Source organism: Sceloporus undulatus, chromosome 2 (assembly GCF_019175285.1).
Source record: "Sceloporus undulatus isolate JIND9_A2432 ecotype Alabama chromosome 2, SceUnd_v1.1, whole genome shotgun sequence".
Lineage (NCBI taxonomy): Eukaryota > Metazoa > Chordata > Lepidosauria > Squamata > Phrynosomatidae > Sceloporus > Sceloporus undulatus.
The window spans coordinates 190,063,495-190,075,689 of NC_056523.1; the positions used below are offsets into that span (position 1 = coordinate 190,063,495).

At 45.1% G+C, this 12,195-nt stretch overlaps 1 protein-coding gene across 1 annotated transcript in view; it reads left to right on the plus strand.

Annotated features, from left to right (window-relative positions):
* The first annotated feature begins 2,748 nt into the window (after positions 1-2,748).
* The window catches only part of LOC121923894 (synaptophysin), a 46,428-nt gene continuing 36,981 nt past the window's right edge, over positions 2,749-12,195 (plus strand). Inside the window, exons 1-2 of the mRNA XM_042454816.1 lie at positions 2,749-2,849; positions 11,144-11,209. Of these exons, the coding sequence (XP_042310750.1) occupies positions 2,832-2,849; positions 11,144-11,209 (84 nt within the window). The 5' untranslated portion in view covers positions 2,749-2,831. The remainder of the gene's footprint in view (positions 2,850-11,143; positions 11,210-12,195) is intronic.

A 12,195-nucleotide genomic window follows, 5' to 3' on the forward strand; every position in this document is an offset into this window, starting at 1 on the left:
TGGTCTCTTCCAATTCTACAATTCTATAACTCTTCGCCATCAGCCACACTGGTTAGGGCTGATGGAAGTTGCAGCCCAACAGCCTCTCAAAGACCACACATTGCCTGGCATCCAGTTAAAGACATATATATGGGTAAGTCATGCTATGCATATGGGGCCACAAAGTCATCATTGTGTAAAGGACATATCTTGCTGATAGTGCCAGAAGCAATATTGCACAGACAGCATGTTTGTCTGTGCCTTGTCTTTACATGTTGCAATCGTGTATTGTGTGTTGCAGTTGCACATCATGTACTGTGTATTGCCATTGTTTATCATCTATTGTACTTACGTATCCTATATAGTGTGTTGTGGTTCTCCACCATCTATTGTGCATTGTACAACTTACATGTGTTGTGAAATGTTGCTATTCTAAATGGGAGTCTGTCATGCTCACGCAGCATGTTTTTGCATGCAGATATTTATGCTATGCTGAGGGGATGTTGCATTGCAACTATCGCACACTCATGCAATATGGCAATGCGTCAGTTGCTGGCTGCTTCCAAACTCTTGTAGCAATAGTCTTTGCAAATGGATCTGGATTCACACGTGAGCCACTCATGTGCCCCAAATGAAGCTGGGATGCACCAGTGGCATTCCTCCCATTTTGTTTTCTAGTTTTGCTTATATTTTTTAAAGACAAAATACAGAGAATGTAGAGAGATTTTAAAAAGAGGTGATCAGATGGAAAGGAGAATTTGTCGTTAAGTCAAATTTGACATGTGGCAACTCTATGAATGAGAGATGTCCAAGACACCAAGACATTATCTATCCCATTCGTGTCTTGCAAATTCAGAACCGTGGTGCCCTATATTGACTCAACCAACCTGTAATGTGGTCTTCATCCCCCACGCCCTTCCACTTTACCAAGCATTATTGTCTTATCCAATGAGAACACGAAACTGGACCTCATTAAACCTTAGTTTCCCGCTCTTATAATGGTTCTATATAGAAGAGATGCCACATGTAAAAGTGCCACACTCTTGTTCAAACATATCCCATTATTCATTCTGGGAATCTATGGCTGGTTTAGTCAGGGCCACTCAAACCAGATGAAGCAAAATGTCTGAGGCATCATGGAACCTGTATAATCCCAGTGCAATTATTAGCATATTACCACTGTGTTAGAAAACAGTTTCTGTCATTACCATTTTTTATTTCCCTGTGTAGCACTTTTCTGGTGTTAGAAGTTGACAGCAAAGAAATAATGTGGTGTTTGATAGTTATATAAACCCCCTGAAACACACACATACACACACACCTCCGAGGTAGGATAATACCCAGAAAATGTGTTTAGTAATACAGTGGACAAACAGAGTGACCATGTGTCCTAAATCAGAGAGAACAGCTCTCTAGTTAAAGGTGTCCTCTGTTTGAAGAACTTTCAGTCCAGTCCAGATTTAAAGAGAAGAACAAGCAGACTTGAGTTTGAGAAGTCTTGCATGGCAGAGGGTTGGACTGGATGGCCCTTGTGGTCTCTTCCAACTCTATGATTCTATGATTCTAGCTTCAGCCAAGGCACAGTTGTAGTCTGCAAGTGTGGGCCAGAGAAGTTCCTCTTATTGTGGTCACTATATAAAGTCTCAGGTGCACTTTGATGGAGTTACATACAAGTTTAGTCTCTCTTCTCTGAAAATGCCAGCCACAGATGCTGGCAAAATGTCAGGGATAAACTCTTCTAGAACATGGCCACATAGCCTGAAAAGGAGCCTCGAAAGGTTGCCATAGCCACTTTGCCGTGGCTATACGTCACTCCTTTGGAGCATCATATGGATGCAGTGCTGGAGGAGTGCCATGATGCCATATGCCATGGGGAGTGCCACACAGCCTCAGGGCACCTTGGGGGTGCAATCAGGGCATGCATCATGTGGATGCGATACCCCACCTCTGCCTCCCGGCCGGCCTTTCAGACCTTTCAAGTCTCCAAAAGTTATGCTACAACAACACCAAAAAATGAATAACCATAAATGTCCTTCCTGGGCATTGGTTCCTTCCATGCCTCTGAGAAAGTCGACCAAGTATCCCAAGGGTTATGCTACAACGATACCAAAAATGAATAACGGTCCTTTGCTGGAGGAGCACCACATGCCTGGTGGAGTGCTCTCTCTAGGAATCTCTTAGTCCTTCAGCGCCACTTTTAAGTTGACCATAGTGTTGGGCTGGAGGACCGCCTAGATATTCCTAGAGAGAACGTATTAATAAAATTTGTGCATAATCAAATCTGCAAAAGTCAAAGCCGCAAACGTGGAGGGAGGAGTGTACTACTACACTACAACACCTTTTGCAAAGTTGCCACAAAATCTGAAGTTGAAGGCTTTCATGGCCAGCATCCATCATTTTTTGTGGGTTTTTTCGGCTCTGTGGCCATGTTCTAGAAGAGTTTCTTCCTGACGTTTTGCCAGCATCTGTGGCTGGCATCTTCAGAAGTTACTGGTGAAATGTCATGAAGAAACTCTTCTAGAACATGTCCACATAGCCTGGAAAACCCACAAAAAAGTATGGTACAAGACCCCTTTGCATACAGGTAAGGAAGAGTGAGTCCTGGCCCAGCCACCTGCCTGACCCTCCCTTTCCCATTCCAATGTGGTTTCCCCCTTTTGCCCACAAAGAACATGGCTCCTTCCTGGCTTCTCTGGCCAGTCCTGTGACGTCAGCCCCTGGGCTCTTCCCTCCCCTCCCTTGGCCCCTCCCTCCCCGGCTGTTCCGGAGCAGGCCCTCCCCTCCCTCCGCTCCCTCCCTCCCTGCCTGCCTGCCTTCTGCTGCTGCGTCGCCCTTGCTTTTCCCCAGCAAAGATGGAAGTCGTCAATCAGGTAAGCAGGAGAGGGATTCAGCACCAGGGACAGCTCCCCAATGGCCGCGCCCTGGCAGAGCCTGCCTGCCCCAAAGCTGAAGGGGGGCTGCAGGGGGGATGGCCCAGAAGGGCTGCTGCCCCCCATGCCTTGCCCCAGAGCAACCCCCACCCTACTCCACCCCACCCCCCTCTAATCCCTGGGGAGATTTAGCTTGGGATCAGCAGAAGGGGAGGCTGCTCTCATCATCTTCATCTTCTTCTCCTTCAAGCCTTGAAGAGGGTGCAGCAAAATCTGTGGGTCCCTGTTGCATTAAGGAGTGGGTCCCCAAAAATCAAGTGGGAGGGGAAAGAGAGATCTGATCTGCAAACATTTCCTTTGGAAGAAGAAGAAGAAGGGGGGGGGAGATCTATCTGCAATACATTTTCCCTCTAGAGCAAATCTGCAGCAAAACACCAGGGAAAGAGAGAGCAGCAGGAGATGGCTCTGCTGTTGCTGCTGCAGTGGAAGCAGACATTGGAAACAGTATAAATCCTAGCATCCCTAACCCTCCCCAAGATAAATAAAATTGGCTGAGGAGAGCTGGAGAGGGACCCTCTTCCCCCATCCCTTCTTCTTCTTCCTTTCTTTGCATTGCAAGAGGAATGAGAGAGAGATCTGGTTGGAGAGGATGGAGGATATGAGCTGGAATGGTCTGCCTTGGGGCATTGGCGCAGATTGGGATGGATGGAGGGAGGGAGGGAGGGAGGGAGGAGGGGGCCACCGGCAGCCAAAATGGCTGGGGCGATGCAGTAAAGCGACGCAACGCTGGGCAGCATTGGGGGAGCCAAAGGACGGAGGGAGAGGGGGGCCTGGATGCAAAACCCATCCTCCCCAGCTCTGCTCCTGTCAAGAGATTTGGGCTGGGTGGGAGCCACTGGGTAGTAGAGATCGATAGCTCTGCACTGAGGAGGATGGCCAATATAACCCCAGGCAGGCAGAAAATGCGTACGTTTTGGGGAAGGGGTACTTGGTATTGAAGGGGGTGGGAAGGATTAGTCATCATACTAATACAAGCTGGGAATTGGGGAGGAAGGGGATGGAGAGGTCCAAAGTGATGCATGGCATTGAGGAGGAAGAGAATGGAGGGGTCCAAAGCAAAACAATGCATGGCATAGTCATTCTAAATGATTGGTGGGAACTGGGGAAGAAGAGGATGGAAGGATCCAAAGTGATGCATGGCACAGTCATCCTAAATACTAGCTAGGAATCGAGGAGGAGGAGGATGAAAAGGCTCAAAGCCATGCATGGCATAATCATCCTAAATGCTAGCTAGGAATCAAGGAGGAAGAGGATGAAGGGACCCAAAGCAATCCATGGTATATTCATCACAAATGCTAGCTGACATTTGAGGAACAAGAGGATGGAAGGATCCAAAACAAAGCAATGCATGGCATGTCATCCTAAATGATAGCTGAGAATTGAGGAGGAAGAGGACAGAAGGATCTAAATCAGTGCATCACACAGTCATCATAAATGCTAGCTTGGAAATGAGGAAGAAGAGGATGAAAAGATTCAAAGCAATGAATGGCATAGTTATCCTAAATGCTAACTAGGATTTGAGGAGGAAGGGGATGGAGAGGTCCAAAGCAAGGTATGGTATAGTCATCACAAATGCTAGCTGTGAATTGAGGAGGAAGAGGATGGAAGGATCCAAAGCAATGCATGGCATAGTCATCCTAAATGCTAGCTGGGAATTGGGGAGGAAGAGGATGGCAGGATCCAAACTGATGCATGGTACAGAAACTGCAAGGATGGAAGGTTTTTGGAAAGAGGGCATTACCACCACCATTATCCTTGTTGCTGAAAATACGCATGTTCCTTTCCCTTTGCAACAGAAGATGGGTTTGGAAATCTGATAAACAGCAGGTGCTTCCCATCCAAGTTTGGGGGGGGAGGGGTGGGTAAGGCCGGCAAGAAGCGGACTGTGGGTGCCATGTATGAACAGGGAGGTTTGGGACAGAAGAGCTCCCTTTTATTGGGTGCACACACCAGATGGTGGGAGAAAGCATCAATATGGCCGCAAAAGGAAAATAAAGAAAGAAAGAGTCTAGAGGGAAACTGGGGTTGTGTTGGGGGATTGCAATGCCTGGCATCTACAGGAGGGTGGTGTTTTGGGGGGAGCTGTCAATAAATAAGCAGGGCTGGGGGTGTGGAGTAGAGTGGTCACATGCCATATGATAGGTGCTAGGAGGCAGGCCAGGATGAGGAAGAGGCATCTTCTAATTTCTGCTCCCTGGAGCAATGGCAGCAGGATGCATTGCAGGAAGGAAGGGAGGGAGGGAAGGAGGGATTGATGGGGTGTCTCTTTGGAAGGTGGGGGTTGCTTCTCACTCACTACAGCAGCTGGCCTGGAGGAGGAGGTGGTGCAGTGTCGTGTAATTTTAGCACACATGATGGCATGAAATGTTCCAGGAAGGTGGAGGAAAAGTCCGGATGGAGCATTTGGAAAGGAAGGAGTTGGATGTTGTTGAGTGTGGGGGAAGTGGAGCTACCAAAGAAGGACGCCAAGGAGGCCTGGAGAGCATAGCATTAGTAGAGCTGTTTCATCAGGGTAGGATTTGTGAGAGCCAACGTAGTGGTTTGAATGTCGGACTACAGCTCTGGAGACCAGGATCTGATTCCAAGCTCAGCCATGGAAACCCATTGGGTGACCTTGGGCAAGCCTTACTCTCTCAGCCTCTCTCAGAGGATGGCAATGACAAACCCTCTCTGAACAAATCTTGCCAAAAAAAATCCATGATAGGTTCACCTGAGGGTTACCATAAGTCAGAAACAACGTGAAAGCACACGACAACAACAACAACAAGGATTTGCAAAGGAGAGAAAATCCAGAAATTTAGAATTGGCTGCATCGAGTTCTAAGATATTCTGCGCCCTTTATCAAGCACCTGCTGAAGAGCAAGAGGTTGGGACGTGGGGTGGAAAGGAATTTGAAGAAATAACCTGGAATTTCTTTGGACTGGGCTTTTTTCTCATAGCTAAGCCTCTAGGATGTTGTTCATAAAGAAGTGAGCCTTCACTCTTGCAAAGGTTTGGTCCCTAGTAAGTGTGCTTCAAAATGGCATCTTCTTTTCCCCTGTTTAGAAATTCTAGGAAATAACACAAGACAAGAATCAGGCCAGGGATGGGGAAAGGATCTGCTGGACTATATTTCAATAAATGCCAAAGAGTCTTTGGTCAGTGAATCACGGTCATTCGTATTGGCTTTTGTATGAGTGCAATGTTCGGGGGTGGAGCGAAGGCTGCTTGCACTATTGGTTTCGTTTTTTTTTCCAGATTGTCTTTTTGATATTTGCTCTGATTTTGATTATGTGATCATTTTATGTGGAATTGTTGCCTTGGGGCTAGTATTTAGTTACTCGAATGCAAAGCTCCAGCCATGGAAGCAAATCGGGTACCAAACAAACTGTTTCAGCAAGGTTCATGTCTTTAGAGAGGGGATGAGTCTGGTTGCACTTCTGAATGTATCTGCTTTTTTTGGATAAGTGAGATGAGGAAGCTAAATGATTTTATTGACAGCAGCAAGTACCGGGGTGGGGATATTTAGTAAGGTACACTTTTGGGGAGAGATGGAACTGTAATGGGAAATGAAGTTGGTATGAAAAGATTCTGAACAAGAGAGATGTTTTTGCTCTGTTGTGCAGGGAAGAAATGATGCATGGTGTCCAGAGGATGGTTTAGGTCTTGGATGACGTGCGTAGGCAGTGGTGTCGCAGTGCTCATGTGTGGATGTGCAAAACAGGGATGTGTTGTCATTACTGGAACAGTTATTCACTTTCAGTAGTGAATCAGTGCAAAAAGAAAGTGGTGTGGCAGAATTAAGACTGTGGTTGGTGGTAGTGATGAAGAGTTTGTGAATAGGTTCTCCAAAGTGGCTTGTTATTTAAGCTGTGCTGCCGTTGAAGTTTTTGGTTTTCTCTCTATTTGTTAGGAGATACGGGTCATGGGTTTTTAAATAAGGGTTGTATAGTACCTTTTGCCGTTGTGGATGGATAGTCTCATGTTACAGAGTCAGTGTACTGTAGTGTAATGGTTTGAGCATTGAACTAGGACAGCGGCAGACTAGGGTTCAAATCCAATCTCAGCCATAGAAACACACTGGATAACCTTGGGCAAGTCACATGCTCTCAGCTTCAGAGGATGGCAAACCTCTTCTGAACAAATCTTGCCAAGAAAACCCCATGATAGGCTTGCCATAGGTTAGATACAACTTGAAGGCACACAACAACAACGTCATGTTATACCAGAGTGTATAGTAGGTAAGCCTGAAATCTCATGAGTGATCCCCATTGAACAAAACAGTACTTATTTCCAAGTAAACGTGTACAAGATAGCATTGTGAGCCACAAAGTCCTAAATTAGCCTTTTGGGTAAGATCAAGTATAGTGTGTGTAAGTTCTTATCTCACAAAGTGGCTTTGGGTAAGTCACTGCCCCTTAGTCCCCATTTGCAATAAGGAGAATAATAAGACTGGCCCTACCTCAAAGGGTTGTTGTAGGGATTGCTGAGGTAATATAGGTGAAGAACTTCAAATAAAATGCCAGGTATTCCTCCTCTGTTTCCAGATGGGAGGCTTCAGCCTTCAAAAGAACACACATCCTTTGTGTTGTGTACTGTAGGAGAGATATATGTGATTGCAAGTTTATAGAATATAAACTTTGTACTATAGGAAGCAATGTTATGCAAAGAAGTCTCTTGTTCAGAGGTGTGTGATGCATTCATTGCTTTTATGGTCTCTGAGGGGTGATACTTTTCTATGGATTTCTTCCAGAATAGTGGCAATATTCAAAAGGATCTCAGATGGCGTGGCCTATTGCAAGGCTCTTAGCTTGCCCTTCTTGGTTCTTGGGAGTTTGTTGGGAAAGAAGCAGAAGACAGCATGGTCCATAAGAGCAAAGAAACAGGGTTGGCATAGCATTTATGGTGGCAAGGGAGTTCAGTGACTGCTTTGATTTTGCTGGTGAGTAAGTGAAGAAAAATACAATTAACATATTGGTTCCCTGGGCACAAGTCAGGTACAGCCAGGGCAAGAAATAGCCAAGGCAGGGACAAATGTTGGGAAAACCTAAAGTGGCCGAAGGCATCCCAAAATGGAATCTGATGAGTAAGAGGCCAGGGGATCCAAAGGTAGAACTTGGATTATATTGCCTTTTGTAAGCACTGCTATTAGTTACCTGACAGAATCTAGCATTTCAGTTTGACTCAACTAGTTAGCAACTTTATTTAGCAGCACTGACTTGCAAAGAAGTATCTGATTGTGGTAGCCAGAGTATGTAACATGATTAAGATGTTACATATTAAGGGCTGCACCCACTTGGGTACAGGACTCGTGTAGGTTTGCAAGGCACAAAGCTGCTGGTTCTGGAGGTTTTGAAGCCACTTTGGCCGAGCCAGCCTCAGTTGACCATTTTTAACCTGCAGGAGGTTCATTTTCTTCATGATGTTATGTGAGTGCAAAATGAGAATAGCATCATTGGCCCTGCAGTGCCCTTGAAGGCTTGGCAAGTACTTTTATCTTCCTGCTCTCCAAAGTTGACCAAGACAAGGGGGGAAAAACACACATACATACATAGGGATAGACAGCCTTCAGCCTTTCAGGATCAACTTTGTTTTCTAGTAGAACTCTAAGATCTACCAACCACAGGAAGAACCATGTGGTTGGAAATGAGGCATCCCAGGCCTAGGAATTTGTTCCTGAGTAGCAGAATTGAATGGAATCCACAGTCCTTCCACACAAAAATCCATTCTGAGTAAGGGCAGGATGGGGGCTTTGAACAATTACACAGAGAAATTCTTATTGATCAACCTACAGTCAGATCCAGGGCTACTTTCTTCCCATTCTTGGTGTACAAACTCTCTCCTACATCGGCAAACATGTACAGGGGTACACATCCCTATATCTATATGAGTTAAGCTAAATGAAGCAGAGGTTTTCTCCTCTGGGTGCATGTACATTGTAAAAATAATGCAGTTTGACACCACTTTAGCTGCCATGGCTCCATTCTACAGAATACTAAGATCTGTAGCTTTGTGAGGCAGCAGCACTCTTTCACAGAGAAGGCTAATGACCTTGTAAAACTACAAAGCCCAGAATTTCTTTGGATGGAACTACAACACTTAAATTGATGTCAAACTGCATTATTCTTACAGTGCAGATGGATTGGTGTGCCAGTAGATTGGTGCCAGCCAGTGTCCTTCAGGTTTCAAGGAAATCATTTACAGTGTTTTTGAATGCTTCGTGAAGGCCAGATTTCTGATTGCTAAACTAAAATCGGATGCATGTTTTTCTCTTAAGCCTGAAAAAGTTTTGATTTTAAAATGTGAAAGAAGGGCCCACCATCCTCCTGTGTCTTTGCATGGGTTACTAGAAGGAGATGGGCCCAGAACAGAAATTCAGACAAATATGCCAAAGGGAGCTTCACCTGAGAGATGGTAAATCTGCCCCATCTTTGTAATTTGGGAGGGACTGCATATTTCAGGCACACCTAACACAGAGGATGCTATAGAATTACATATAAACACATCACAAAAATGTGTATATGAAGGTCGGCTGAAAAGAAGGAAGACCAGTGCAGTAACCTACAAAGACAGCCTCCTCTTTGGGTTGGTATTTTGATCTCTCAGCAGGCATTCATTATTTCCTTACTTATTTCCGTGATCTCATACAGCATCCACAGCTACGATTTGGAACCATGTTCAAACTATGCATCTTTGCTGTTCAGTTGTTTTAAAACTCAGCCTAATCTCACTTGTAGTTGTGATGAGGACTTTAATTATGTCCTGACTTTTCATTTCATCCCATTTCTATTTAAAATGTTCAGTGAGCCAGCATAGGATTCGTGGTGTTCACTGGGCAGAACAACAGCAAGGCAAGATTAAGCAACTAAATATTTAAATTGTGCTGTGCAGGTCAGGATGTCCTAGATATGGACGGTGCAGCTCAGTTGGCCAGGACTTCTGGGATATTGGAGGAGCAGCTGAGTGAGCGAAAACAGGCCGTACCCAATTAGAAAGGAGCCAAAGTCCTGCGGTTCTTTGCCCAGCTCCCTGTGTGACGCTAGGAACAAATTCCTGTCCTGTTTCCTTGAAGAACACAATCAAAATAAAGAAAGAGTTTCTTTTTTTCTTCCATTATGTTTGGTGGAGATCTGTGTCCTCTGCTCTTCAACATGTCTGGCCAAGTTGAAAACCTTCAGGTCCAAAGCCCATGGAAACGCAGCTGTGGCACTCCAAATTGTGGAATATCCTCTCCTTGGAGACATTGGCATCAACACTGCTTTTATTCCAGCACCAACTTAAAACTTAGGTTTTCGTACAAGCTTTGGGGGCCTAATGGCTTCATCCAATGTGTGTATATAGCCATATTTTGATATTATTTTAACTTTATCTTTCTAAACTGTTCAATTATTTTATAATGTTTTTAAAAATTGTTTGAAATGCTAATTGTTCTGTTGTTCTGTATTTGAAACTGCTTGATTGATTTTACTGTCAAATGTAGAACAGGGAGTTCCTGATCTGGGGCAGCATAGAAACGTTGGAAGGAATAAAATGAATAAATAAACTGGGGCCAATTGATTCAAGGAGAGGAACAGTTGAGAGGTCAAGGTGCAAAAAGTTTTGTTCGGCTCACAGCTCCAAGAGAGGAAAGGGCTGGAATGGAAAGGGAGAAGTTGCTTCAGATGAGTGGCAGGGCACATGTAAGGGAATCAATTAGGTCCCTGGTTTGAATCTCAGCATCTGGTGGCACAAAGGAGCCCTGGTGGCGCAGTGGTTAAATGCCTGTACTGCAGCCATTCACTCAAAACCACAAGGTTGCGAGTTCAAGACCAGCAAAAGGGCCCAAGCTCGACTCAGGCTTGCATCCTTCCGAGGAGGGAGCTAAAATGAGTACCGACTGTTGGGGGCTAATTAGCTTACTTGCTAATTAGCTTACTTGCTGTTCACCGCTATGATCTTTGGAATAGCGGTATATAAATAAAACAAATTATTAATTAATTATCTCCAGTTAGAAGACTCCAAACCTGTGATTCTGAAGGGCCACTGTTAAGTGAAGGAGGCCAGAGTTGAGAAATGCAAACCATTTTGAACTGCAAATCTCACAGCCAGCGTGGCAGCTAGAGGATTCTGGGGGTTGTAGTCCAAAACATTTAAAATATCCATGCTCTGGAAGAGACAGTAGTGGGTCAAATGGTTCTGATTTGAGCCAAAGGTGGCATCATATGTTCATTAGATCCAGGGACTTTTAAACCAAAGCGTCTCTTTTCTCTCCACAGCTTGTAGCCGTTGGGCAGTTCCGGGTCTTCAAGGAGCCTCTGGGCTTTGTGAAGTTGCTAGAATGGGTGAGTCCAAGATCACAACATCATTCTCCTCCACTCTGTCCAATTTTCAAAGACAGACACAGAAGGAAACCACACACACACACACACACTTGCCATCTCCGGTTAGAATGGCTAAATGAGAAAGAGGATGGGGCTCCTATTAATTTTCTTCGTTTTTCTTCATTTTATCCATCTTTTCCTCTAGTAGTCTCAAGGAGAGTCACATGGCTTTCCTTCTCCCCACTTTATCTTCACAACAACATCCCTATACAGTAGGTCAGATTGAAGAAAGATATTGCGACTGGTCCAGGTCAAAAGTGAGTTTCATGGCTCCATGGGAACTAGGACCTTGATCTCCAAAATGCCAGGCCACTTCCGCACCCTACCTGAAGTTCCACTTCACAAGGTTTAGGAGCCCTATCCTGTTTTGAATCTGGCCACTCTAATTCTGCTCCCTGTCCCCTGTCGATATCCCATTCATCTTTACATGATCTCAGGACTTTGGGTAGGAAAGTGTTTCCCAACTGACTGGACTTAGCTGCTTAAGGTGGGGTGCTTCCTGAATGTAGAACAAGGATCCATCACTCAAACCCACATCATATCAACCTAGCTTCTGCTGCAAGGTAAGAAGCTGCTTGTGACCCTGCTATCAAAATAGCACAACAGGATCTCAACATCGCAACAATGGCCAGTTTTTAAAACAGCAGAGACTAGGACCCGGAGCAATGGATGCAAACTGCAGGAAAAGAGATTCCACCTCAACATTAGGAGGAACATCCTGACAGTAAGGGCTGTTTGACAGTGGAACAAACTCCCTTGGAGTGTAGTGGAGTCTCCTTCCTTGGAGGTCTTTAAACAGAGGCTGGATGGCCATCTGTCGGGGATGCTTTGATTTGGATTTCCTGCATGGCAGGGGGTTGGACTGGATGGTCCTTGTGGTCTCTTCCAACTCTATGATTCTATGATTCTATGATTCTATGGTTGTGCCATAGTAGACAGTAGACATT